At 41.5% G+C, this 24,317-nt stretch overlaps 1 protein-coding gene across 6 annotated transcripts in view; it reads right to left on the reverse strand.

Annotated features, from left to right (window-relative positions):
* The window catches only part of TAOK3 (TAO kinase 3), a 238,801-nt gene that overhangs the window by 7,627 nt on the left and 206,857 nt on the right, over positions 1 to 24,317 (reverse strand). For all 6 annotated transcript variants that reach the window (XM_074205939.1, XM_074205941.1, XM_074205938.1 and 3 more), the window contains exons 17-19: positions 22,182 to 22,385; positions 10,648 to 10,887; positions 6,354 to 6,566 (exon numbers count right to left, since the gene is read on the reverse strand). In XM_074205939.1, coding sequence (XP_074062040.1) covers positions 6,354 to 6,566; positions 10,648 to 10,887; positions 22,182 to 22,385 — 657 coding nt within the window. The remainder of the gene's footprint in view (positions 1 to 6,353; positions 6,567 to 10,647; positions 10,888 to 22,181; positions 22,386 to 24,317) is intronic.

Consider the following 24,317-nt stretch of genomic DNA (forward strand, 5'->3'; position numbering starts at 1 on the left):
TCCTTTTAGATCTATTCTTTTTCTTCCCAGTCCTTTATATGTGTGGTTGCTTGTTTTCTTCCCTATTAGCTGGGGAGTTCCTTGAGGGTCAGAACAGTCATTTGCATTTCCTTCTATCTTCCTTTTTTGGGGGGGGGGCAAGACAATGGGGTTAGGTGACTTATCCAATGCTACACAGCTAGGTCATTATTAAGTATTGGAGGTTGGATTTGAACTCAGGTTATCCTGACTCTATCCATTGTGCCACCTAGCTGCCCTCCTTAGCACAGCATGCATCAGAACACATGGTAGGTGTGACACAATGCTGGTTGAACAGCTTCCTCCCTTTTCTCCCAATCCATGACCCCTCATTTTTACAGTCTTCTTGCTGGCTAACTATGCATTATAAGGTGGAATGTCTATCAATCAATGTAAAGATTTACACAGGTTCAAGGAATCACTTCACAAAGACTTCTATGAATGGATACAAAGTAAAAGGAGCAGAAGCAGGAAAAGGTATCAATAGTCTGTAATGATCAACTATGAGTGACTCAGCTGTTTTCTGCAACACATTGATCCAAGATAAATACAAGGACTCATGAAGGAAAATGCTATCCAAACCAGATAAGGAACTAGTGGACTCTGCAGATTGAAGCATATTTTTTTTTCACTTTATTCTTTCTTGTGACTTTTTTCTCCTTTTGATTTATTTCTCTTTCCACAACTGTGACTAATATGGAAATATTTTCCATAATAGCACATGTATAAACTATATCAAACTGCCTACCATTTTCAGAAGAGGAGAAGAGAGGGAGAAAAATCTGGAACTCAGAATTTTGTAAAAATTAATGCTAAAACTTTTCTAAATATATAATTTGGGAAAAATTTAAATACTATAAAAATCACTTCACAAGGACAGGATGAGAGAGGTGAAGTTAGACCACAGTTGATCTGAAAAAATCTGGATTTTTTAGTGATCTGAAAGCTTAGGAATGTAACATGACCTCCTTTCCTGGCAATGTAATCTCAGGCTGTGTTTTTAGTAGTGTAGTGTCCAAGGCTAGGGAGTGATAGACCTATTGCACTCTGTGCTGGTTAGATCTTATTTGGACAATCAGTTATAGTTATAGATATTTTGGAAGGCATTGCTAAGATAACCTCCCAGTATCCATTATAGGCATCTAGTGGCATAATAGGTAGAACATTGGAGTTGGAGTCAAGACCTCAAATCAAATCTGACCTCATATACTAGCTATATGAGTCTGTCTCAGTTTCCTCATCTGTAAAACAGGGATGAAACAGCATCTACCTCTCAGGGTTTTTTGTGAAGATAAATGAGATTCTGTAAAGTATTTTACAGACTATAAGCAGCACATAAATGCTAGCTATTATAATTATTATTTCAGAGACATGCAACCTGGATAATGAAGACCCCATGTCATCAGAAGGTCAACCAAAGGGACTGGGCATATTTAGCTCCAGAAATGAAGACTCATAGCTTTCTTCATTCCTTACTTCCCCTCTGGACCTCTTCCTGATTCTCCAGATGACTTCTTTCTTCCCCAGGCTCCAGCAACCTTCTTGACATGATGCTGCCTTAGCCCTGTAGCCTCTTCCTCTGATGGACAATTTCCTTCCAAAACATCCATTTTAAAGGCAACCCTCCAGACCAACTTTCTTTGTTCCTTTAATGCTCCCGACTCTCCAAACTTCTTTTTCTTCTTTTTTGCAGTATAATGGGTTTATTAAGTGATTTGCCCAAGTTCACACAGCTAAGACATTAAGTGTTGGAGGTTAGTTTTGAACTCAGGTCCTCCTGACTCCAGGGTTGATGCTCTATCCACTGTATCACCTAGCTGCTCCTTCTCTAAACTTCTTTACTCACTATTCATTTCTTCTTCTTCTTCTCTCTTCCCCCACTAGAATACAAGCTCCTTGAGGACAGAGACTGTCTTTCTTTTATTTGTATCCCCAGAACTTAGCTTAATCAATGCTTGCTACTTTGCCTTGCCTTGCTTTTTCAAAGACTTGAAGGGGTTCTAGATTTGTCACATTTGGTTTCAGGGAACAACTAGGAGTCATGGCAGGTAGAATTTGCAAAGAGGACAAAGTAAGCTGTACATAAAGAAAAGCTTTGTAATGATAATAGCACCAATGTAACAGAGAATGGTCTCCTTGGAAAGAGATGATTTCTCCATCTTGGAGGCCTTTAAGTAGACAACTGAGGTTAGATGACTTTTTAATTTTTTAATGTTGCTTTTATTTTTGCTAGGCAGTGGAGTCAAGTGACTTGCCCAAGGTCACTCAGCTAGGTAATTATTGTGTCTGAGGCCAGATTTGAATTCAGGTCCTCCTGACTCCAGGGCCAGTTGTTCTATCCACTGTGCCGCCTAGGTGCCCTAGATGATTTTTGAGGTCTGTGTTTCTTCCTCTTCTTTCATCTCTCCATAGGCTTCTCATTTTTATTTCCACAACATCTCTTGCTTCTCTCCACTTCGCTCTACTCACTCTGGTGTAGGACCTTATTCTCTCTCACTTGGAGATTCTCTATTGTAATAATCTCTTACTTAAATTGGTCTCTCATCTTCTAGGCTTTCCATATTCTAATCTGTTCTCCACCTAGCTTAATAATAGCAACACAATAATAACTGCACTTGAGTAGGTTTATAAAGGTGGCAAATCAGTTACTTTTAATCTATTGAAGTTTTTATATTATATCATTTGAGCTTCACAACAGCCCTGTGAGGTAGTTTCTATAGGGAATAGTGTCTTCATTTTCTAGATTAGGAACTTGGAGCTCCAGGGTCATATAGCTAATATAAATCTGAGACCCAGGGGTTTGTCAGGGGGAGGGAGAAAAAAAATCTGAGGCCCAATTCAAACTCGGTTCTTTTTTGACTCCAAGTCCAATGCTCTATCCACTATGTCATCTAGATGGCTATAATTAGATTTCTGGATGTTCTCCAGCTTATGAATGATTCTAGGTCCTGAACTGTCATCCCCATTGCCATTCCTAAACACAATCTAATCATGCTACTCCCTGAGTCTTCTGCTCAAAAGCCTCCCTGTCAACTTGATGGTAAAAATCAAAATTCAGACTGGTGCCTTCATTTTCTACCCTCCCTGATCATACTCCAACTTCCCTTTCTAAACTCATCTCTCATTTTTACTTTTCATGTACCCTCCATTCCAGTCAAACTGACTTCCTTCCAAGCCCACAAAATCATTGTTTCCCACCTCTGAATATGCATATAATGTCTTCCATGACTAGAAACTTAATCTGGTTTCTTAGACCTTATCTTTGAGGCTCAGCTCCACAAAATTTTCCCTTATCCAACCAATTTTTAATGTTCTCTCCCTCCTGAAGCTCTCTTGTCTTTATTTATTTGGATATATAGTTGTATGCTCTAGAATAGGGGTGGGGAACATCTAGCCCCCAGGTTGGAAATCATTTGGTCTGTCAATGACAGGTGGTACTTGAAATTCAAAAAATCCAGGAGTGAATTAGGGGTGAATTTAGGAGTGAATTAATTAAATTGTTTGACCAAATATAGCAGGCTAATTTTTAAGTTTTAGCCCTTGGCAGAAAAAAGGTTCCTCACCCTTTCTCTAGAAGAAATCCTTGGAAGCAAGGCTGGCATCTTTGAAACTCAAGCCCCTAAGCCACTGCCTGGCACATAAATGTTTGTTGAAGCTTTTGTAAAATTTATTGATATTTAACAATCACAATAAGGAAAATAAAAGAACCCAGGGACCCCTTTAACTAACCAACATGTGATCTCCTTATCAAGTTCAGTGCTATGGCTTCTGAGGGCAACACCGATTTTGAATGTAAGTTCATGTACGAAGCATTAAGAAAGATGATGAGGGAAAATTTTGAATAATATTGCCTCACAAAATGGTGAAAAAGTAGGAGAAGGAAAAATGAATCTGTGCAAAGCTTGTAATAAGACCAAACAATGCCTTATCATCTCAAGAACATTTAGAGATGAAACTGGATGGTGGACGACTGACTGAAAACCAGAAGTTTTCTGGTAATGAGTGAATCTAACCACGAGTAATGGAGGAGTGAACACATTTGTTTTCTAACTCTCCAGTCTTTGATGAAAGCTATCTCAAGAAGGAAAAGGGCAGTCAAGAAAATGAAACTGGAATGAGTTCTGACCACATATATGCAGAGAAGATCTAGGTTGGAGGAGTCAGCTTTCAGGTAAACCACTTTTCGAGAAATCTTAAAGAGGACAAACTGCCTTGAGATTATTAAAGGTCATAGAGGGTATTTTATTTTATTTTTACCCCAAATGGCAACTCAGATATTGTGAGCATTTAGAATTTCTATGCCTGTGTTTTTATCTCTATTAAGCTTTTCTAAGAAAAAACTATGCAAATATCAAAGGAATCCTTAAAGGAAATAAGAGAAGGAGAAGGCAGGTTTTTACAGATAATTTTCTGTAGCACATAATAGAAATCTTCATAGTTACACAGTTTTCTGATAGGTAGAAAGGATATAAAATCCCATTTGGTCTAAAGGAAGCATGGAATCAGATTATTTGAAAGTCGGAGGGGATGTCAATGGCAATTGAGCCGAAGTCATACACAAAAGGAATGTCCACTCTCTTATATCAATGAGCAAATTGTGAATATGGTTCTCCCTCAATGAGGCATCTCTCATGTAGATGGTAACATCATACAAGATTCATTGGTAGCTGCAACTCTACAGAGATGACTTTGTTCAATGATCCTCTAATTCTCACTATTAAAGGAAACATAAACCACATACCTCTACCAAGTGTTCACTATTGTTATGGAAGATGTCCTGAATAAAGTTCAGATGGAAAAGAGATTCCTTACAGAGTAGGGGTTCTTAATGTGGGTTCCATGAACTTAAATGGAAGAGTGAGAATACTTCCCTAGATGCCAAAGGTGACCGCATAAAAGGTGAAAGATTCATGTTGAGAGTTTAGATTCAAATAGAAATGGATTCCTGTAGCTGCATTATAACTTTGAAAACTACAAATTTATATCATATTGTATACTATATTTTTATGTATTTTGTTAAACATTTCCCAATTACATTGTTCATGTGGGCTGCAAATTTGACAGCTCTGCTCTAGTGTGGAATTCTACAGATGTTCCTATTTATTGGAAAAATTGGACTGAAAACACTGCAGAAGAGATGGTTTTAGCTAGCATCCCAGAAAAATCAAATAGAAAAAGAATGTCCATTTCCTATATTATGGCCTATTAGGTTAGATGGTCAAATCATTGATCATTTAGTCCATTGATATTCAGATGCACAAGGCGGGTGCAGGATTGAATAGGAGCAGGACATGGCTGATTGTTTTTGGAGTGTGTTATAGTATTTCAGTGATTCCCAGCTGCTTCCTATCACCCAAGCACAATTTTTTTTAAACACTTGTATGCTCCAGGGATGCCCCAGGAATATTAATGAAGGAACATCATGTTCTCTGAAGAAGCATAATTTCAATTTACCAACAAGACAATGAAAAGATATGCAATGGGCATAAACATCCTCTTATCCAGAAACTGGGCCCAGAAGAATTGGAATGCAAGCCTTCAAGGGCATGGCACATTTGAAAAACAGGTGGGACAGTCTCATGGTGAGAGCAAGAGACAAGTCAAATGTATTGGATTCCACAAAATATTAGAAAAGAATTAAAAAGGTCAATAGTAGTGGAAAACCTAAGCATGTTGGGAAAATTCTTTATGGTGGTTTTATGATGTTTTGAACAAAAATTGCAGAGGAGAAAGTATGGACGAGTTGGCCTATTTCATAACAGAGGGAGTTTTCTCACCAGTGGGATTATGGAGTGGTCTTATGGAGACTGAAGTCTCCCCAGTGGTTTAGTGAAATGGAGAAAGGCATGGGCTACTGAACCTTATTTTTTTGACTGAATCATTGCATTTTTCAGGTGATATAAAGGAAGGCATTTTCCTCTTGGTATTACTATTAGTCACAGGAGAATGACTTGGTAGATGTTGGGATGACCTAGCTTATCATTTCCCTGGTTTACATTAAAAGTAACCTTAAACAAATACCCCACTGGTGCCTTAAGCAAATACCCTACTGGTGCTGTGTGTCACAGAACTGGAAAGGACCTCAGAGATCAGTGGATCAATCAGTCGATCTCTGCCATTCTATAGAGGAGATAACTAGACCCGTTAGGTTTGACTTTCTGTTGGATTATTAGTCTTGTTGAACACAATGCCACCTTCATCCCAATTATTCCAGTGACTAGATAGAAACCGATAGGCTTGAAGTTATTCACCAACTTCTCACAATTGTGGGATCTGGGAGTCTGGAAAGACCATTCCATTGTGGAATATCTTCCTGAAGTTTGGCAAATGCTTACCGCTTGAGAGGCCATCATTTCATTAATACTCTGCTCATACTGTTCTGCCAAAATGGCCAGTTTCCTTGTCTGCTCATCTTTCAGTGTCTTCAAGATTGTTTTGTGCTCATTCTTTGGAGTAACTTCCAACTGGTGATTCTTGAGTGCTTTATACTGTTTGGTCTGGACTTTGCAAGTGTCCTGAAACTGTTTCTTGATTTGCATCTCCATGGCCTGTGTGGAAAGATGATGGAAGAGAGATAAGGAGAGATTCAAGGGTCAATAGTCAATGCACTAACATTCACTTTTAAGCATGAGCTAAAGCTCCTAGGAGCTTTTGGATAAAATAAGTTTTATAAATGCTTACATACATACATACTTGTCAAGTCAAAACTATTTAATAAGAGCCTACTATGTGCTAGGCATTGTTTTAAACACTGAAGATGCAAAACAAGTTAAAAATAGACTTGCTGTTTCTTCTATACGAATCTGAGTACCATGAGAATATCGTTCTTTCAAGGTAGTGTAGTGGATAGAGTACTGGTCCTGAAGTCAGGAGGACCTGGGTTTAAATCTGGCCTCAGACACTTAATAATTACCTAGTTGTATGACCTTGGGCAAGTCACTTAACCCCATTGCCTTGCAAAAAAAAAAAGAGAAAACAGAATATTATTTTTTGTATGCCCTGCCTCAAATCTGGCACACAGTAGGTGCTAAATAAGTGATTATTGGTTGATTGTCTCTGTGTCCTGAGAGCTTAGTGTAGGATTTGACTCATAATAGGTGCTGAAGCTTGTTGATTGAGTGATACCTGATCCACTGGGTGGTACTTTGATAAAATGAAAAAGTGAGATGTTTATGATAGCTATAGCTATATTTTATTTTAAATAAATTAAATGGGTTGGACACAAAATTTTGAACTTAAGTTACATGAAAGTGAAATGCTCAGCTAGGACTCTTGTCTCCCCAGGAGACAGAGCACCATGGTGTATTACAAGGTCTGGCATATTAAAGGGTACTACCTTAATCCCGTCTCTTGACTAGTCAAAATGGAGTGTGAGACTTTTTTTTTAGTTTTTTTTTTTTGCAAGGCAAATGGGGTTAAGATATCTAGGTAATTATTAAGTGTCTGAGGCTGGATTTGAACTCAGGTACTCCTGATTCCAGGGTCGGTGCTCTATCCACTGCATCACCTAGCTGCCCCGCTAGCATCACCTAGCTACCCTGTGACACTTTTAATTATCAAAACACTTCAAAAATGTGTGAGGATCAGGTTGTCTACACCAGTGGTATAGACATTTCAGTAGAAAGGCAGAAGATCGACTTTAGAAAACTACACGTCAACATCTATGTTCATTGCATTTTAAAGTATTTTAGTTATTTCCTAATTACATTTAATCTGGTTTCCCCATTGGGCTTCATGTTTGATACTCTCTAAATGATATAGATATTTATTTATAAGTGACACTCAAGGAACCAACTTTAATTCTCAGACTGATGTATTTCCTTTGTAGGTCACAGAATAACATTTTTATCTAGCTCCCTATATGTTTTCATTGGATTCAAATACAAAAACAAAGTGGAAAAATAAATTCAAAAGTAATTTCTTCCCATTTAATGACTATATTAATATAGAATAATTACCAAAATACTTTTTTGGAAGGAGAAGAACTAGCTTATTATTGTAAAAACAAAGGAATTCCCCATTTCATCACCAGGAACAGATCTTCTATGAAGGGATTACAGAAAGGATTATAGAAAGAATGATAGCACTTGGGGGCTTGAGTTGAGGAGATAGGTTGACCAGAAAGCGGTTTAGCATGGTGCCCCTATCACCACTTCAGTGACAGTGTGGCAGCATCTACACTTGGGTCTACTGTCTAGCTGGTCCACTCACTTCTTTAATCAGTAGCCAGCTGAAACCCTGCTCAGACAATGAGGGGCAAGTGTCAGTTGCTTGGTGCCCATCATTTGACAGCCTCCGAGCTAGGTGACAGGCTCAAGGGTTACAGAGAGCCATCCATGTATTGGGGTGTTAAAGAGATTAGGAAGAAAATTTCATTTATTCAACAAGTTATTAAGGTAGTTAAGTTGCTCAGGGGTTAGAGCACTGGACCTACGTTTGGGAAGACCTGAGTTGAAAACCCATCTCAGACACTTGCTGTGAAACTCTGAGCAAGTCACTCAACCTCAGTCTGCCTCAGTTCCCTCATATGCAAAATGCAGCACTACCTCATTGTGTTACTATGAGGATCAAATAAGGTAACATAAGTGAACTTTGCGAATCTTAAAGTAATATAAAAATGTAAGCAATTAAGGGTTTAGATGCCTGAACGTGGGGTTTCAGAGAGAAACAGGACAGCCCTTGCCCAGAGACTGATGATGTTTGTCCTTCCTTTTTTGAAGACAATTATAACATCAGGGAGGTGATGCCATGTCAAGCACATGAATTGGATTTGAGTGAGGGGGGCTGAGCTGAGTCACCAGCCTCACTTTCTCCTCCAGAGTCATCTGGGTCCAGTGGCCAGATAGGAATCAGGATGAATACATATGACCCTGGATGCGAGGCAATCAGGGTTATGTGATTTGCCCAAGGTCACACAGCTAGTAAGTGATGTGTCTGAGGACAGATTTGAATTCCCATCCTCTTGACTCCAAGGCCAGTGTTCTATCCACTGTGCACTTGACTGACCCACCCAGAGACTCTAAGGTTGAATTGAATCCTTGAGAACTCTGGGAGGGAGAAACTCCCTTTACCATATGCATTGGCAAGCTTGAGTCTTAAAGAGTTGCTTAAAGCAACAAGATGAAGTGACTTGCCCAGAGTCACATGTATCTGAGGCAGGACTTGAACTTAGATCTTAGCTCTGAGATCAGCTTTCTTGAAATATAATATAGCCATAAAGAGGAAATACAAAGTGATTTTAAAGGGAGGTACTAATAACTGAGGAGCTCAGAGAAACAGTCATAGAATAGGAGGTACTTGTGCTGAAGGACTGTGAGGAAAGGTTGAAATTTTTAAAAGGTGGAGGTGAGGAGGTAAGGTATTCTAGGCCTGACTTGTGCTAAGTCAGGAAAGGAGGGTTTTCTGTATGTGATTATGTGTTTGTTTAAGTATGCATTCTATATATTAATTTACCTTTCTATATCTAATTAGCACCCATTTATTCATCCATGTAGCTATCTACCCATCCATCCATCCATTTATGCATCCATCCACTTATGTTATACATCTTATCTATCATCTGACCATTCATCCATTTGTCCATCCATCCACATTCTCCTTTACGCATTGCACCTTATAGCCATACAGTTCTTGAACAAGACTGCTCTTCTTCTACCTCCCTAACTTTTGTTTTTATCTAAGCCTACATTGATCTACATATATGACAATATTTATAGCTATGATTATAGTTAACATTTACAAAGCACTTGATGGTTTGCAAAATGTTTTATACTTGTTAATTCATTTGACTGAGAGTAATATGAAGTCTAGAAAGTCAGACTTTGAATGGACTTTAGAGACAGACCAAAGACAGGAGTTTGACTTTTCTTAAGAAGTTGAAAGGCTGGAAGAAAGGACATGATTGATTCGAGAAGATTCTTTTATTATAAAATTATAGGGCTAGGAGCATACTAGAGAGGTCATTGGATCCATTCCCCTGCCCAAGAGAGCTAATATGGTATAATGTTTGCTCTTCATTCTCTGAGGATTTTTTTTTATCTGAGGATTTTTTTTTAAGGTTTTTGCAAGGCAAAGGGGGTTGAGTGGCTTGCCCAAGGCCACACAGCTAGGTAATTATTAAGTGTCTGAGACCGGATTTGAACCCAGGTACTCCTGACTCCTGAATCCAAGGCCAGTGCTTTATTCACTGCCACCTAGCCACCCTTTCCCCTTCATTCTTGGAAAAAAACATGACATCAGGAGGTGATGCCATGACAAACACGTGAATTGGATTTGAGCTGGGGGGAGGGGGCTGTATTAAGTCCCAGCCTCACTTTCTCCTCCAGAGCCACTGGGGTCCAATGGCCAAATCTGAATCAGGAAGACTGGAGATGGTTCTAGTTGTGAGACAATCAGGGTAAAGTGACTTGCCCAAGGTCACACAGCTAATAAGAGCCGAGTGTCTGAGGCTCGATTTGAACTCCCATCCTTCTGACTCCAAGGCCAGTGGTCTACTTCAGAACCAGAGAGACCTGTGTTTAGGTTCTGCCTCTGGCCTACGGGGTGGGCACCTGGGCCGAGAGGCCGCAGGATGGGTGGCCGAGCCGCCTGGGTGCCTCCCTTGCCCTCGCTCCCTCCCAGCTGGAATACCTTGAGGTTCTTGGGCTGCTGCCGAAGCTCCATGACATGTTTCCGGTGCAGCTCCCGCTCGCGCCTCTTGTTGTACTCCAGCTGGTTCTCCAGCTCAGTCTGGTGCTGCAGGCGGATCAGGTCCATGCGGAGCTTCTGCAGCGTGTGCAGCTGCCTGTACTCCAGCTCCCGCGTCGACTCGTCGTGCCGGATCAGCATGGCATGCTCCATCTCCTTCTGCGTCCTCTTCTTATTGAGCTCCTGCATTCAGGGAGGGAGACAAGTGGAGGGGAGAGCAATGAAGGCAGGAGCCCGGGCTGGCATGACAGATCACAGGGAGGAATGGGGCTGAGCGGCTCTTAATTAAATCCGATGGCGCTTGGCAGTGAGCTTTCATGAGGTGAGATGAACAATCCAGAGGCTTGAGGCCACCAGAGGGGGAGACCTCTTCTAGCCCCTTAGCCTCTAGACCATGACTCTGCCTTCTGTGAGATGGGACCACCTCCTCATGCCCAAGCCAAGGCCACAGACCCGCTTAGACAGCCCCAAGGGTCTGCTGCACACAAAGGAGCTGCTCCAGCAGATGTTTATTTAGAGAAAATGATGGTAGAATTCTGTCATTTTCCTGAACTTACTGAAAAGTCTATTTTAATGTGCTCCCTAGGTGGCAGTCATTGAGGCAGCCTGAAAGAGGTAGGGAGAGAGCTTGGTCCTAGACTGTATGACCCTGGGAAAGTCACTTAAACTCTGTCTCCCTCAGTTTCCTCCTCTCTAAAAATGGAGATTTATTTATTTATTTATTTATTTATTTATTTATTTTTAGGTTTTTGCAAGGCAAATGGGGTTAAAATGCTTGCCCAAGGCCACACAGCCAGGTAATTATTAAGTGTCTGAAACCAGATTTGAACCCAGGTACTCCTGACTCTAAGGCCGGTGCTTTATCCACTACACCACCTGGGTGCCCTAAAAATGGAGATTTATAAAATTGCACATACACCCTCCCAAGATTGTTGTGAGGATCGAATGAATTAATATTTCTAAAGGGCCTCAGACATAATAGGAGTTTAATAAAAGCTTATATTCTCTCCCTTCCTCCTTCCACCTGAAATCTCTGAATCAGGGGCAGTTTAGTAGATGGAGCTAGAAGGTTAGGTAACTTATCCAAGGTCACACAGCCAGGTAATTATTGTCTGAGACCAGATTTGAACACAGATCCTCCTGACTCCAGGGCTGATCCTCTATCCACTGTGCCACTGAGGTGCTCCCTGGACAATATTCTTTTGGGGGCAATAGAGGGAAGGATGATGGAAATAAGGGCTGGGGATTGCTGGGGGAGGAGAAAATCCTAGGCATCTCACTTCTCTCACAGGTTTCATCAAGACAGAAAATACACAAATCCCCTTTATGACGCCATGTTTGCTATCTGCTTGGAGCAGCCATTTCCCAAGTGTTTGCTACAATGAACTGAACTGGTATATTAGGAGATCTGCAAATTTGGGTTTTCTGTCCCTTTGACTAATCCCTTTAGAGAGCACCCACTGCCAAAGTGCCTCCAATCTTTGGGGAGAAACCACCACCAGAAGGTTTTTGTGGGGGGGGGGGGGAGTGGTGGGAATGTTTGGTTTTCCTCCCAGCCCTTCAAATGAATTCTTTTCTTTTCTTCTCAAATCACCATTTGCCCCTAGGTGGCACCAAAGGGTAACCAGTCATCCCTAGAGCACCCTGCCATCACTCCAAAACCTTGCTTCCAGGGACCAGGAGGAATCCAATCAGATGCTTCCTCTGGATGTGGGTCCTTGTCAGGCCACCAAATGATTAACCCTGTCATGCCAGGCTCCCTTGTTGGAAAGTCAGCCGGCTCGCCCATTTGTTCTTTCAAACATGAAGGGTTTTCTAGGAACCAAGGCCAGTGATAGGGCATTGGATGTGAAGAGGAAGACTGGAATCCCTGTAATCTGAGCTGTCAATTAGGTGACACCAAGCAAAGGGGCCACATAACATGAGAGAGGGGGAGGGAGAAAGATGGGGTGAGGAGAGGGAAGTCAGGGAAAGCTAGAGAGGGAAAAAGAACAAATGAGAGACTAAGGGAAGAGAAGGGAGAAGAAGAGAGAAGGGTGAGGGGGAGAGAAGAGAGAAAGATGGAGTGAGGAGAAGGGAGCCAGGATAAGCTAGAGAGAAAAAAAGAACAAATGAGACTAAGGGGAGAGAGAAAGATGGGGTGAGGAGAGGGAGCCAGGGAAAGGTAGAGAGGAAAAGAAGAATAAATGAGGGAGACTAAGGGAAGAGAAGGGAGGAATAATAGAGAAGGAAGAGGGAGAGAGAGAGAAAGAGAGAGAGAGAGAGAGAGAGAGAGAGAGAGAGAGAGAGAGAGAGAGAGAGAAAGAGAGAGAGAGAGATGGGATAAGAAGAGGGGAGCCAGGCTTGAGAGAGGGGGGGGGAAAGAACAAGTGAGAGAGATTAGGAGAAGGGAAGAGAGAACAGAGAAGGGAGAGACAGAAAAAGACAGAGACAGAAACAGATAAAGGGACGGAGACAGAGACAGAGAGAGAAAATGAGAGAATCTTGTTTTTATTATTTCTCTCTTCCTTCCTTCCATTTTGGAGGAACCCAATTCTTTTTTAACCTTCTCTAATGGAAGAGCTACAAACCTGATCCTGGCTTCTCTGATGACCTGCAATAACAGGTGACCTTGGGCAAGCATGTTGAAGTGTGAGTCTTAGTTCATTCATCCATCAAATAGAACTAAAAGCCATATTTTCTACCATCTTAGGAGGAAATGAAGCTATCATTTTGGAATGGGCAGCTGAATTTTTAAATTTAAAAATAACAAAAATAATAAAATAATATATACAGCTTTTAAAATACATGTTCTTATTTGAACCTCACAGCATCCTTATGTAGGAATTACTATTCCGCCTCCTTTTTTTTTTACAGATAAGGAAATGGAGGCTGTCCATAATTGCCACCTAGATGGTGCAGTGGATAGATCAAGGGCAAGACTTGGAGTCAAGAAGACCTGAGTTCAAATCCTACCCTACACACTTACTGTGTTGACAAGGGGAAAGTCACTTAAATCTCCGTTTGCTTTAGTTTCCTCATCTGTAAAATGGGTGTGATGAGGATGAGGATGAGGATGAGGATGAGGATGAGGATGATGATGATAACACAACTTTCAGGGTTGCTGTGAAGCTCAAATAAGATAATAATTATAAGTGCTTAGTGGGCAGTAAGCATTATTTAGATGTCAGTGGTTATGATGAAGGTGATTATTCCTAAGCCCATAAGGCACTTCTCAGTCCTCCTCTTCCTTGACCTCTCTGAAGACCATGACATTATTGTTTACCCCCTTCTGTTGGATCTCATGGATACTGGGGATCCTGCTCTTTCTGGGTCCCCTTCTCTCATGATATATGATCTTCCAAGTCTTGCCCTTTATTCAATGACTTCAAGACTCTGCTTGATACAGTTTCTTTCTCTAGACCTTTTCTTAGGCATCTCATGAAAACCCCTTGAGTTCAACTAGGAGATGACAGATGAGGCTTTGAAGTGGGAGAACTCCGGTTCAAGGTGCCTATTATTGCTATGACCCAAGCCAAGTCTCTCAACCTTTCTGTACTTTAGCTTCCTCAGCTATTAAATCAGGGTTTCTGAAGACTTTGAGAGGGGAGCATGCAGAAGAGGAGTTGGGGGAAACTGGAGGATAGAAGGGAAGGTTTGCAACAGCTCGAGGGTGGAGAAGAGAATCAGTGAGGACAAAATGAATAAAAGATTGTCTTGCTGCCGGGAAGTACCATTTGACATTAGAGAACAAAAATTCGTAGCAAAAGCCCTATCATCTCTTGCTTGGATGACAACAGTCTCCTAATTGATCTCCTTGCCTCCCCTCTTTCCCCCTCCAATCCATACTCCACAGATACTAAATTGATGTTGGATATGATATAATGGAAAGTACACTTTGCCATTTCTCTGTTCTGAAGCCTCAGTGGCTCCCTACTGCCTCTGGGGTCAATACAAGGTCTTCTCTTGGATGTGCAGTCCACCCTAATCCAATTCCAGGTTGTCTTACCAGGCTCCCCCTAAACTAATACCACTGATTCCAGCCACAATGGCCTCCATGCTGTTTCTATACATGACATTCTATTCCTTCCACCATGTCTTTGTCTGGGCTAGGATGGTCTTTTTTTTTTTTTTCCATTTCTGCCTCTTAGAAACCCTGGTCCCTTTCAGGGGTTAAATCAAGGACCACCTTATCCAGGAACCCTCCCTTGATCAATCAAGCAATCACTAAGTATTGAGGTGTTTCATGTATTACTAATATTATGAATGACTATTAAGAACTTACTAAGTAAGAGCCATGCCAACTACTCACGTTTCAATGCGGGGGGACAATAGCTGAGTGCATAGAAGATCTAACCAGAGAAGGGGAGGCACCAGAGCTGGGGGATCAGAAAAATCTCCCACAGAAGGGGGGGTCCCCACCCTGAAATTACTTTGGATATATCTTGTAATGATTTTTTCTGTGAAAATATTCTCTTTCTTCTCTTCCCCCCCCCACCCCAGTATAATTCTTTACCCCCTCCTTCCCCTATCTCCCTGCCCTGAGAGTAGGGATTCTTTTTTTTTTCCTTTATAGGCCCAGTAATTTATATCCCCTGGCATACAGTAGGCACTTAATACATACTTCATAGTCAATAAGCATTCCTTAAGTGCTGACAACATTCTGAAAATTTAAAGAAAGGCAAAAGTTAGTTCCTGCCCTTAAGGAGCTCCCCGTCCATTGGGGTAGACCACAGACAAACAGTCATGTACACATAAATTATATAAAGAATTAAGAGGAAATAATCCACAGAGGAAAGGCACCAGAAGTGAGAGGAATGGGGATGCTGGGACTTCACCTACGACTTGAGGAAAGCCTGAGAAGCCAGGAGGTGGAGGAGAGCCCTTGAGGACAGAGAAGTAGAGTGATTGGTTTGAGAAGCTGCCAAGAGGCTGGTGTCACTGGATCAAAGAGTGTGTGTGTGTGTGTGTGTGTGTGTGTGTGTGTGTGTGTGTGTGTGAGATTGTAAGTCAGTGTTTGAGTGAGTGTGAATGGCTATGTCTATGTGTGTGACTGTGAGTATGTAAATGTGTGTTTGTGTATGTCAGTGTTTGTGTGTGAATGACTGTGCCTGTGTATGTGTGTGTATATATATATCAGTGGGTGTGAAAGTGTGTTTGTATGAGAGAGCATGTGAATGTGTGTGTATATGTCAATGTCTATGTGAGGGTGAAGTTCTAGGCTTAGGTGTATGAGTATGTGTGTAGGGGGGTGTAAGAAGACTAGACAAATAGGAGGCGACTGGGCAACAAAGGGCTCTGAACATCAAACAGGATTTTTGTACTTAATCCAGAGCACCACTGGAGTTTATTGAGTAGAAGTGGGGCAATATGGACAGACTTGAGCCTTAGGAAAATCACTTCAGTGGCTAAATGGAGAATGGATTGAAGTGGGGAACAAACTTGATGCAGGCAGCTCTTGTAATAATCAAGGTGTGAGGAGGTGAAGGCCTGCAGCAGGGTGGGGGCCTATTTGAGAGATGCTACAAAGGTGAAGTTGACAGACTTTGGAACTGGGGAGGGAGGTGAGAGAGATAGTTGGGTGTCCAGGATAACTCCCAAGTTTTAAGCTTGGAGGAGAGAAGGAAGGTGGCACCCTTGTGAGTCATGGGGAATGTTGGAACAGGGAAGAATTTGAGAAGAAAGATCAATGAACATGTTAAGTTTAACATGTCTATGGGACATGTTCAATAAATGACTGGAGATGTGAAACTGGAGGCCAGTAGAGATAGTGGGGTTAGATAAGTAGATCTGCATTAGAAAAGGTAACTGAATCCTGTGAGCTAATGAGGTCACCAAGTGAAATAATATGGTGGAAAAGAGAAGAGGGCCCAGGACATGCCACAGTTAGTGCCAAGGAGACTGAAGAGTGATTAATAAGAGAAGGCAAGGTGAGACCCAAGGGGGGAGGGAGAACTGAAAATCTAGAGAGAAAAATTTGATGAGTGGTGTCAAAGGTTTCAGAAGTGAAGAAAGATGAGAATTGAGAAAAAAACCTTTGTATTTGGCAATTAAGAAATCATCTATTACTTTGGAGAGAATAGGTTTAGTCAAATGATAAGGCTGGAAATCAGACAGAAGAGAGGGAGAGGAAAGGAAATGGACACCCTCATTGTACGGGGTCTTCTCAAGAAGGTTAGCCATGAAAGGGGCTAGATATGGGAGGACAGTGGAGATAGAACGATCAAGTGGTGTGTTTGTAAGCAGTTGGGAAGCAACAAGTAGATGGGGAAATTAAAGATAAGTGAGAAAGTAGGGATTTTGGGGAGGGGGCAATCTATCAGAGGATGGTGATTGAACTAGTTCAGAAATTAACTTTGGGAAGGAGCTTATGTCTCTATGTGACATGGGGTGAAGGAGGAGAGGGGGCAAAAGGCATCTGATAAGAGATGAAGAAAAGTAGGGAAGAGAGAATTCACAGAAATGGCTTCAAATTTTTCCGTTAAATATGACACACAGTTTTCATCTGAGAAGGTTGGGAGAGGGGGAGCCATGGGAAGTTTGAGTTGGGATGAGATTTGGAAGAGCCGGTGGAAGAGGCGAGCTGATGAGGGAAAAATGACAAGACAGTCCTTGTAGGAAGGTGCCTGTTATTCTCATCCATGGTTTATATTTGAGGAAACTGAGGCAAATAGAGGTTAAGTAACTTGCCCAAGGTCACATAACTACTAAGTGTCTGAGGCTGGATTTGCACTCAGGACTTCCTGGTTCTGGGCCATGTCTCCATTGAGTGATCTTGCTGCCTAAAGTATTAAGTCATATTAAAGTAAAATATATATATATTTTTTATATATATATATACATATATATATATATATACACACACATATATTTTCTGCATTATTACTGCTGCTATTCTTTATTCAAGTCCTTCAACTGTGTTGCCTGAGAGTTTTCACAAAAACCATGATAAATATAGTGGGAAGAACAAAGAGCCACAGAGAGAAAGAGAGGATGAGGAAGATGGAGATAGAGAGAAAGAGAGAGACAAAGAGACAAGAGACAGAGAAAGAGAGACATATATATAGTGAAACAAAGACAGGGTGGGATGGGATGAGAGAAAAAGATAGACAGAAGCAAAGACAGAGAAAGAGATAGAGAGGGACCTAGACTAAGACTGAAACAGAGATGAAGTTGGGCATGGTGGTGGTGAGGAATGGAAGGAGGGAGGAAAAGAGATTCCAGTTCCTATGATAGGGCTTGGCTCTAAGTGTTGCTTGTTCTCATTATCCCTGTCCCTTTATTTCAGAAATGTTAGAATTTTTTGCTGCCTTTCTGAGATAAATAAATGATGATCCAGAAGGGAAACTCCTCATATCACAATATGTAAAACTAATCACTGCTACTCAGGAGGCAATGTGCTGTAGTGGATGGAGAGCTGTACGAGGAGCCAAGAAGATGTGGGTTCAAAACCTCCCTCAACTCCACTTGGGCAGGTCAGTTTCTCCCCTAAGGTAAACTCTCTGAGATGCTTAGCTGAAGGAGGGCAGGCCTGGCCCTACAAAAGCAGCTCACTTTTGGGGAGCATTGTAAGTTTCCAAAGGAAGTCACTCTTAGTGGGGGCAAAGAGATTTCCCTAACCCCATCACCCCTGACTTTCTCTCTAGATACTCACAATGACCCTCTGCTATAGATTGGCATGGGTTGATTAATTCAACTAAATAATGAGGAAATGGGCCAGGGAAGTTGTGACTAACAGTTCCCTGGAGCTGATAGGGTTAAAATGTAGGATCCTTTCCCATGTTTCTCAATCACAGCCCTGACCCTTCTCAAAAACTCGGTAGAAGGTGGGGGCCACTTCCCAGTGACCATTTCATTTTCATTTTGTTGCTCTGCTGGGCCCTCAATTTCCTTGTTTCTCTCAAATCACTGTCACTTTCCAATCTCAGAGGCTTGAAAGAGGGACTCATTTTATCTTGTTTCTTCTTTGTTTTCACCTATTTAGTTTCCTTTTCTTGGTCATCCATTCACACCTCACTTCCTTCACTTCTTTCAATCCCTAAATTTCCTTTGAGATTCAACTTTCTTGGCAGAGAACTACAAAGGAAAGAATTCTGTCCCTCAAGTCAAAGGTCCTGAGTTCAACTCCCCACTTATGCATCTTATAAATGGTGTGACCTTGGACAAGTCATTTTATTTTAGTTCCTTGCCCTCATACCTAATTTCTGCAAAATGAGGAGGTTGAGTTAAATGACCTTTAAGATCTCCTCTAGAGCAGAGGTCTATGGAGCTGTATTTCACTATAATTGGTTCCCTCTGTAGTCTTTTGCATTGTATTTTATGCATTTAAAACCATGATCCTGAGCAGGAGTCTAGATTTCACTTGACTTCCCAGAGGGCCCAATGTACAAAAAAAGGCCAAGAACCCTTTGGCCTACCTTCACGGTGGCTGATTCTATTCTTTTTGCCTCCTCTCCTTTCCATTTACTTTCAAATCAGGGATCCTTCAAGGCCCTGCTCCACCCAGCCCAGGTCCCTCCGTGAGGCCTTGTCTTCCCTTTCTATATTTTTCCCTGTCCTCCTGGGTCTCCTATAGAAATAAATCTCTAGTTTCCACTCTTAGGCTCTCCATGGCTTTTTCTCTTGTGACCTGGTAGGAAGCAGCTAGGTGACTCAAAGGATAAAACTCTGGGCCTGGCATCAGGGGGATCTGAGTTCAAATCCAGCCTCAAATACTGACTAGGTGGGTGATCCTGGGCAAGTCACTTCACCCTGTTTGTCTATTTCCTCATTTGTAAAATGAGCTGGAGAAGGAAATGGCAAAACCACTCCGGTACTTTTTGCCAAGAAAACCCCCTGAACAGTATTGGTTTGCTATGGTGCACAGGATCATGAAGAGCTGGACACAAATGATCAACAGTGGAAACTATTGTGGCCTTGATCACATTCTAAGGCCATATGGCAGAGGAGAAAGAAGGCCAGATTTGGAAATGGAGGCCCTGGATTCGGATCCTAGCTCTGACATTTCCTGGAGTCTACCTAGCCAGCTTCTGAGGGGCTAAATGTGAATCCTGCTTTACCTGACCCATGAGATTGTAACTTCTCTGAGTTTGCCGAATGAAAGAATGAATGTGGTCATATATGGTTATGTGATGTCTTCATGGGGACTAGTCATGTATTCCCAAGGGGATTACAAATTTCATCACAGTAGTTAAGGAATCAAAGCCTTTTCTTCTTCAGATGGAATTTCTCCATGTGATAAAACCTCACTTGTATTTTTTTAAACCTTGTATTTTGTGGATTTTGACTCAACGGAAGAAAAAAATTCAATCCCTGTGTACTTTCTATTATGATTTACAGCTTTTGGTGGCCTTACTAGATCAAAAAGGAAACTGCTAAGTGTGATGTTTCCTGCACTAGACTTCCCGTCATTAACAACCTGTATGATTGGATTATACAGTGGCTTGGCCAACATTCAACATGCTCCCCTCCTGGGTCTCCCTGCCTTAAGTCTCTCCAGTCCATGCCCCACTCAGTTGTGGAACTGACCCCTCCCCTCAACTCATTTAATCAACTCCACTGCACCTTTTATCCTGGTCCCTTGCTACCTTTCCAGTCTTCTTACACCCAACACTCCTTTTCCTTTCTCTTGCTTCACAGACAATGGGCTCCTTGTTGCTCTTAGTACACAATACTCCATCTCTGAACTCTGACCATTTTCACTGGCTATCCCCCACTCCTGGACTTCTCTCCCCCTCTTCATCTCCACCTCTTGTAGATCTCAGCTAAAAATCTATGCTTCTGTAAGAAGCCTTTCCATGCCCTCCTTAATTTTAAGGTCTTCCCTCTGAGACTACCCAAGTCCAACCTGTATGAACTTTGTTCAGTCATTTCAGTTATGTCAGATGCTCTGTGACCCCATCTGGGATTTCCTTAGCAGAGATACTAGAGGGGTTTGCCATTTGACATGTGAAGAAACTGAGGCAAAAAAGGTGAAGTGACTTACCCATGGTCACACCTCATTTGGGATTTCCTTGGCAGAGATACTAGAGGGGTTTGCCATCTGACATATGAGGAAACTGAGACAATCTAGGTGAAGTGACTTACCTAGGGTCACACAGCCAGTAATTGCCTAAGGCCACATTTGAACTCAGGAAGGTGAGTCTTCCTGACTCCAGGGCCGTTTTGTCTCTTCCACTGGACTGTGAGCTCTTTAAGGGTAAGGTGTATTTTTTTCTTTATCTCTTTGTATCCCTAACGCTCAACACAGTACTGGTAGATAGTAAGTATTTAATAAATGCTGTTCGACTTGGATGAGAATTTTGGACTTAGATATCACAGAATTTCAGGACTAGAAGATGCCTTTATGAACATCTAATCCAACCATTATATGAGTGAGAACTCCCTCTATTTACTTCATGCACAAATGGTCATCCCTTGTTTGAAGATCATGAGTTTGAGACAACCCACTACCTCTCTTGGACCCCATTCCAATTTTGGACAGCTCTCACTATTGATGTTTTCCTTCCTTCTCTAGGTTTCCATTCCAAGTCTAGACAGTTCTCACCATTGGTGAGTTTTTCTTTCCCATAAAACTAAATTTGCCTTTGAACCTTGACCTCTCTGCTCCTGCTTCTGAGCTTTGGGACAGTGAAGAACAAACCTACTCCCCTATTTCTCCAGGTGACAGCTTTTCAAATACAAGAAGCATGTGATGGGTAAGCCCTGAGTCTGTTCCAAGATACATCTCTCCACCTTCATCTGATCCTTACACAGCATGGCTTTTTGATCCTTCAATATCCTTCTTGCCTTCCTAGAACCATCCTCTATTAATGTGCTTCCTAAAATTGTGGTGCTCAGAATGAAATACAATATGACAATATTCCCAATGCATTTTGATTCAGTGAGACCATCACTTTCTCATTCCTCCCTCTCAATGCAGGGAATACAATTTCAGGACCTTTCTGGGTTGCCACAGTTTATAACTGATTGGTGCTCCAATACTCCCCCTCAGATCCCACCCAGACAAAATGCTGTTGGAACCCTCCATTCTGGGTCCTGGTTCTAAAACACACTATTGGTGTGCCCTTGGGCAGGAGTAGTAGAGAGAGAACAACACTCAGGGTCAGGTAGATTTGGGGTCCAATTTCAGCCCTGAAATTTACTCATTGCTCAACCCTGATCTATTGCTTAACCCCCTCAAAGCCACTTGATCTGTAAAATGAGGGATTTGGGTGCAACCACCTCTAAGATGGCTTCTATCTCTAAATCTACAGTCCCTACGACCCCTCGTTCTTCATCTGCAGAAGGAGAATTGGGGACCAGATCTCTGACATCCCTTCTCATCCTTCATTTAGGGGGTCTAGGACTCTTCTCTTTACGAATCCTTGCCAAGGCTTGGAGCAGAGAGCCAGACCCATCGGAGGTGCTTGACAAATCCTCATTGGACCGACTTAAGGAAAATTTCACCCACAAGAACAGCAGGGCTCTTTAAGGAGGCCAGTGGCCATCAGAAATACCTCCCGGATGTTCTGCTGCTCCATCTCGTGCCTTTTGAGCATAGCTTTCCGTTTGAAGGAACGGCAGTGCTTATCATAGTACAGTCTCTGCTGGGTGAGGAGGTGGGCTTCCTCTTCGGCCTGGCTGTGCTGAAGGTTCTCCTTATGCTTGGATATACGTTCTTGCTTCTCTTTCTTGGGTGTGCTATGGTCCTCATTCATCTCCTGGGGGGCCATGAGAACACCAGGCCCAGAGGAAACAAAAGGAAATACATTCAATTATTATGGCATAACAGAATTGATTTAGAGTCACCAGAGTCTCAGAGACCCTTGATTTTAGATTTGAAGATACAGATACTCAGCAAAAGAGGTGATTTGGTCCAGGTTCACACTGCTAGGAAATGTTTATTGAGAGATTTGAAGTCAGGTCTTCCTGACTTGATCTACTACTCACACTGCATCTGAGATCAAGTCTTCCAGGACCCAGATGACATCTATGGTTTCATTTAAGTCAAACTAGTCACTTCCCAGCTGTGGGCTTGTGGGCAAATCACTTAACCTCTAAAGGCTTTAGTTTCCTCATCTGTGAAATAGAAGGGTCTTTTTTAACTCAAGATATAGGATCTTAGAATTCCAGTCTAATTTGGGATAAAAACACTTGTCAGGATGTCTGTGGACTTGGGTTCTATTATCAACTATAAGTCAGAACTCTTTGTACTTACCTTTTTTTGTTATTGTTCATCACAATTTATTATCCTCTGTTAGAATTTCTCTGGCCTAGAATACACTCCACTCTCTTGTGGGTTCTTGATTCCAATAGGAAATGGGGTTTATTTTTTTTCTCCAAAGTCCAAAGATGGCTTCAGTATCTGCCTGGCTACCAGCAAGCAGGACTAAACCCTTCAATCTGTTTTCAAATTCGTGTCATGCCTTCAACTAATCAAGAATGGCCAGGGGCCTGAAGTCGGGAGGACCTGAGTTCAAATTTAGCCTCAGTCACTTAATACTCACTTATCTGTGTGACCTTGGGCAAATCATTTAACCCCAATAATTTGCAACCCTCCCCCTGCCCCGCCCCCCAAAAAAGAATGGTTATGAGTCTAAGCATTTTACCATTTTGGAAACTCAGCAAGTACCTTATTATCTCCCATCCTTAGAAGGTACAATTTATACTTACAAAAAATCATTAACAACTCAAGTTGGACCTAACCTTTGTTCTGTAAAAGGCAAAGACTATATTTAAAAATCCCTATAGTCCTTTCCAGCTCTAAAATTTGATAATCTGTGAGGTCACATCCCCTTAAGCATTAAAATGCCAGTGTTATGCAGAAAGTCACTATTCTGAATTTTCAAGAAGCACCACATGGGGGAAAAAAATCATACAACTATGGTTCAGTGGTCTGCAAAATGGAGGCTATACACCAGTAGTGGACCATGGCATGACCCCAAAGGGTGCATGTTCAATCAATCACCATATGAGAAGATGGGTTGAAGGAGCATATATATGATCAACCAGTCAGAACATGGGAAGATGAGTCTCGGGTCTGATCATGTCATTTCCCTACCCCCAAAATTCCAGTGGCTTCCCATTGACTCCAAGATAAAATTTTTTTTATCATTATCTCATCCTTTAAAAAAAGCCTGTTTATATATATGGTTATAATGTACATAAACATATATATGTATTTTGTTATTATACATATATAATATTACACATATATTATTTATTAAAGTTTATTAAAAGGTAAATGTGTACCTATTTGGGACAGATGCTCAAAAATATTTATTAATGGGCATATGCAATAAAGAATGTAATGCTCCTCTTAGAGACTCATGTAGGAAATCCAAGTGTCAAAAAAGACTTTCAATTAACCTTTGGGGAAAGAGGAGTAATGATTCCATCTTGCTTCCAATGTAAAGCCTACTTTCAAAATGGCCTCACTGAAACTTTGCTTAATTATTGACTCAACTGAAATATGTGTTGGATAGTCCTGACCCTCACCTTTTTAATTTGTCAACATTTCATTCTCTATCTATCCAAACTCCAAATCTAAGGAATCCAGACACTTAATTCCTGGCCTATTGTATTGGAAGTCATTTAAGAAAGCAATTTGATTTTAGTATAGAGGAGCAGTGCAAGTCAGAGATAAGGAGGAA

The sequence above is a fragment of the Macrotis lagotis genome, chromosome X, assembly GCF_037893015.1.
Source record: "Macrotis lagotis isolate mMagLag1 chromosome X, bilby.v1.9.chrom.fasta, whole genome shotgun sequence".
Taxonomy (NCBI): Eukaryota; Metazoa; Chordata; class Mammalia; order Peramelemorphia; family Peramelidae; genus Macrotis; species Macrotis lagotis.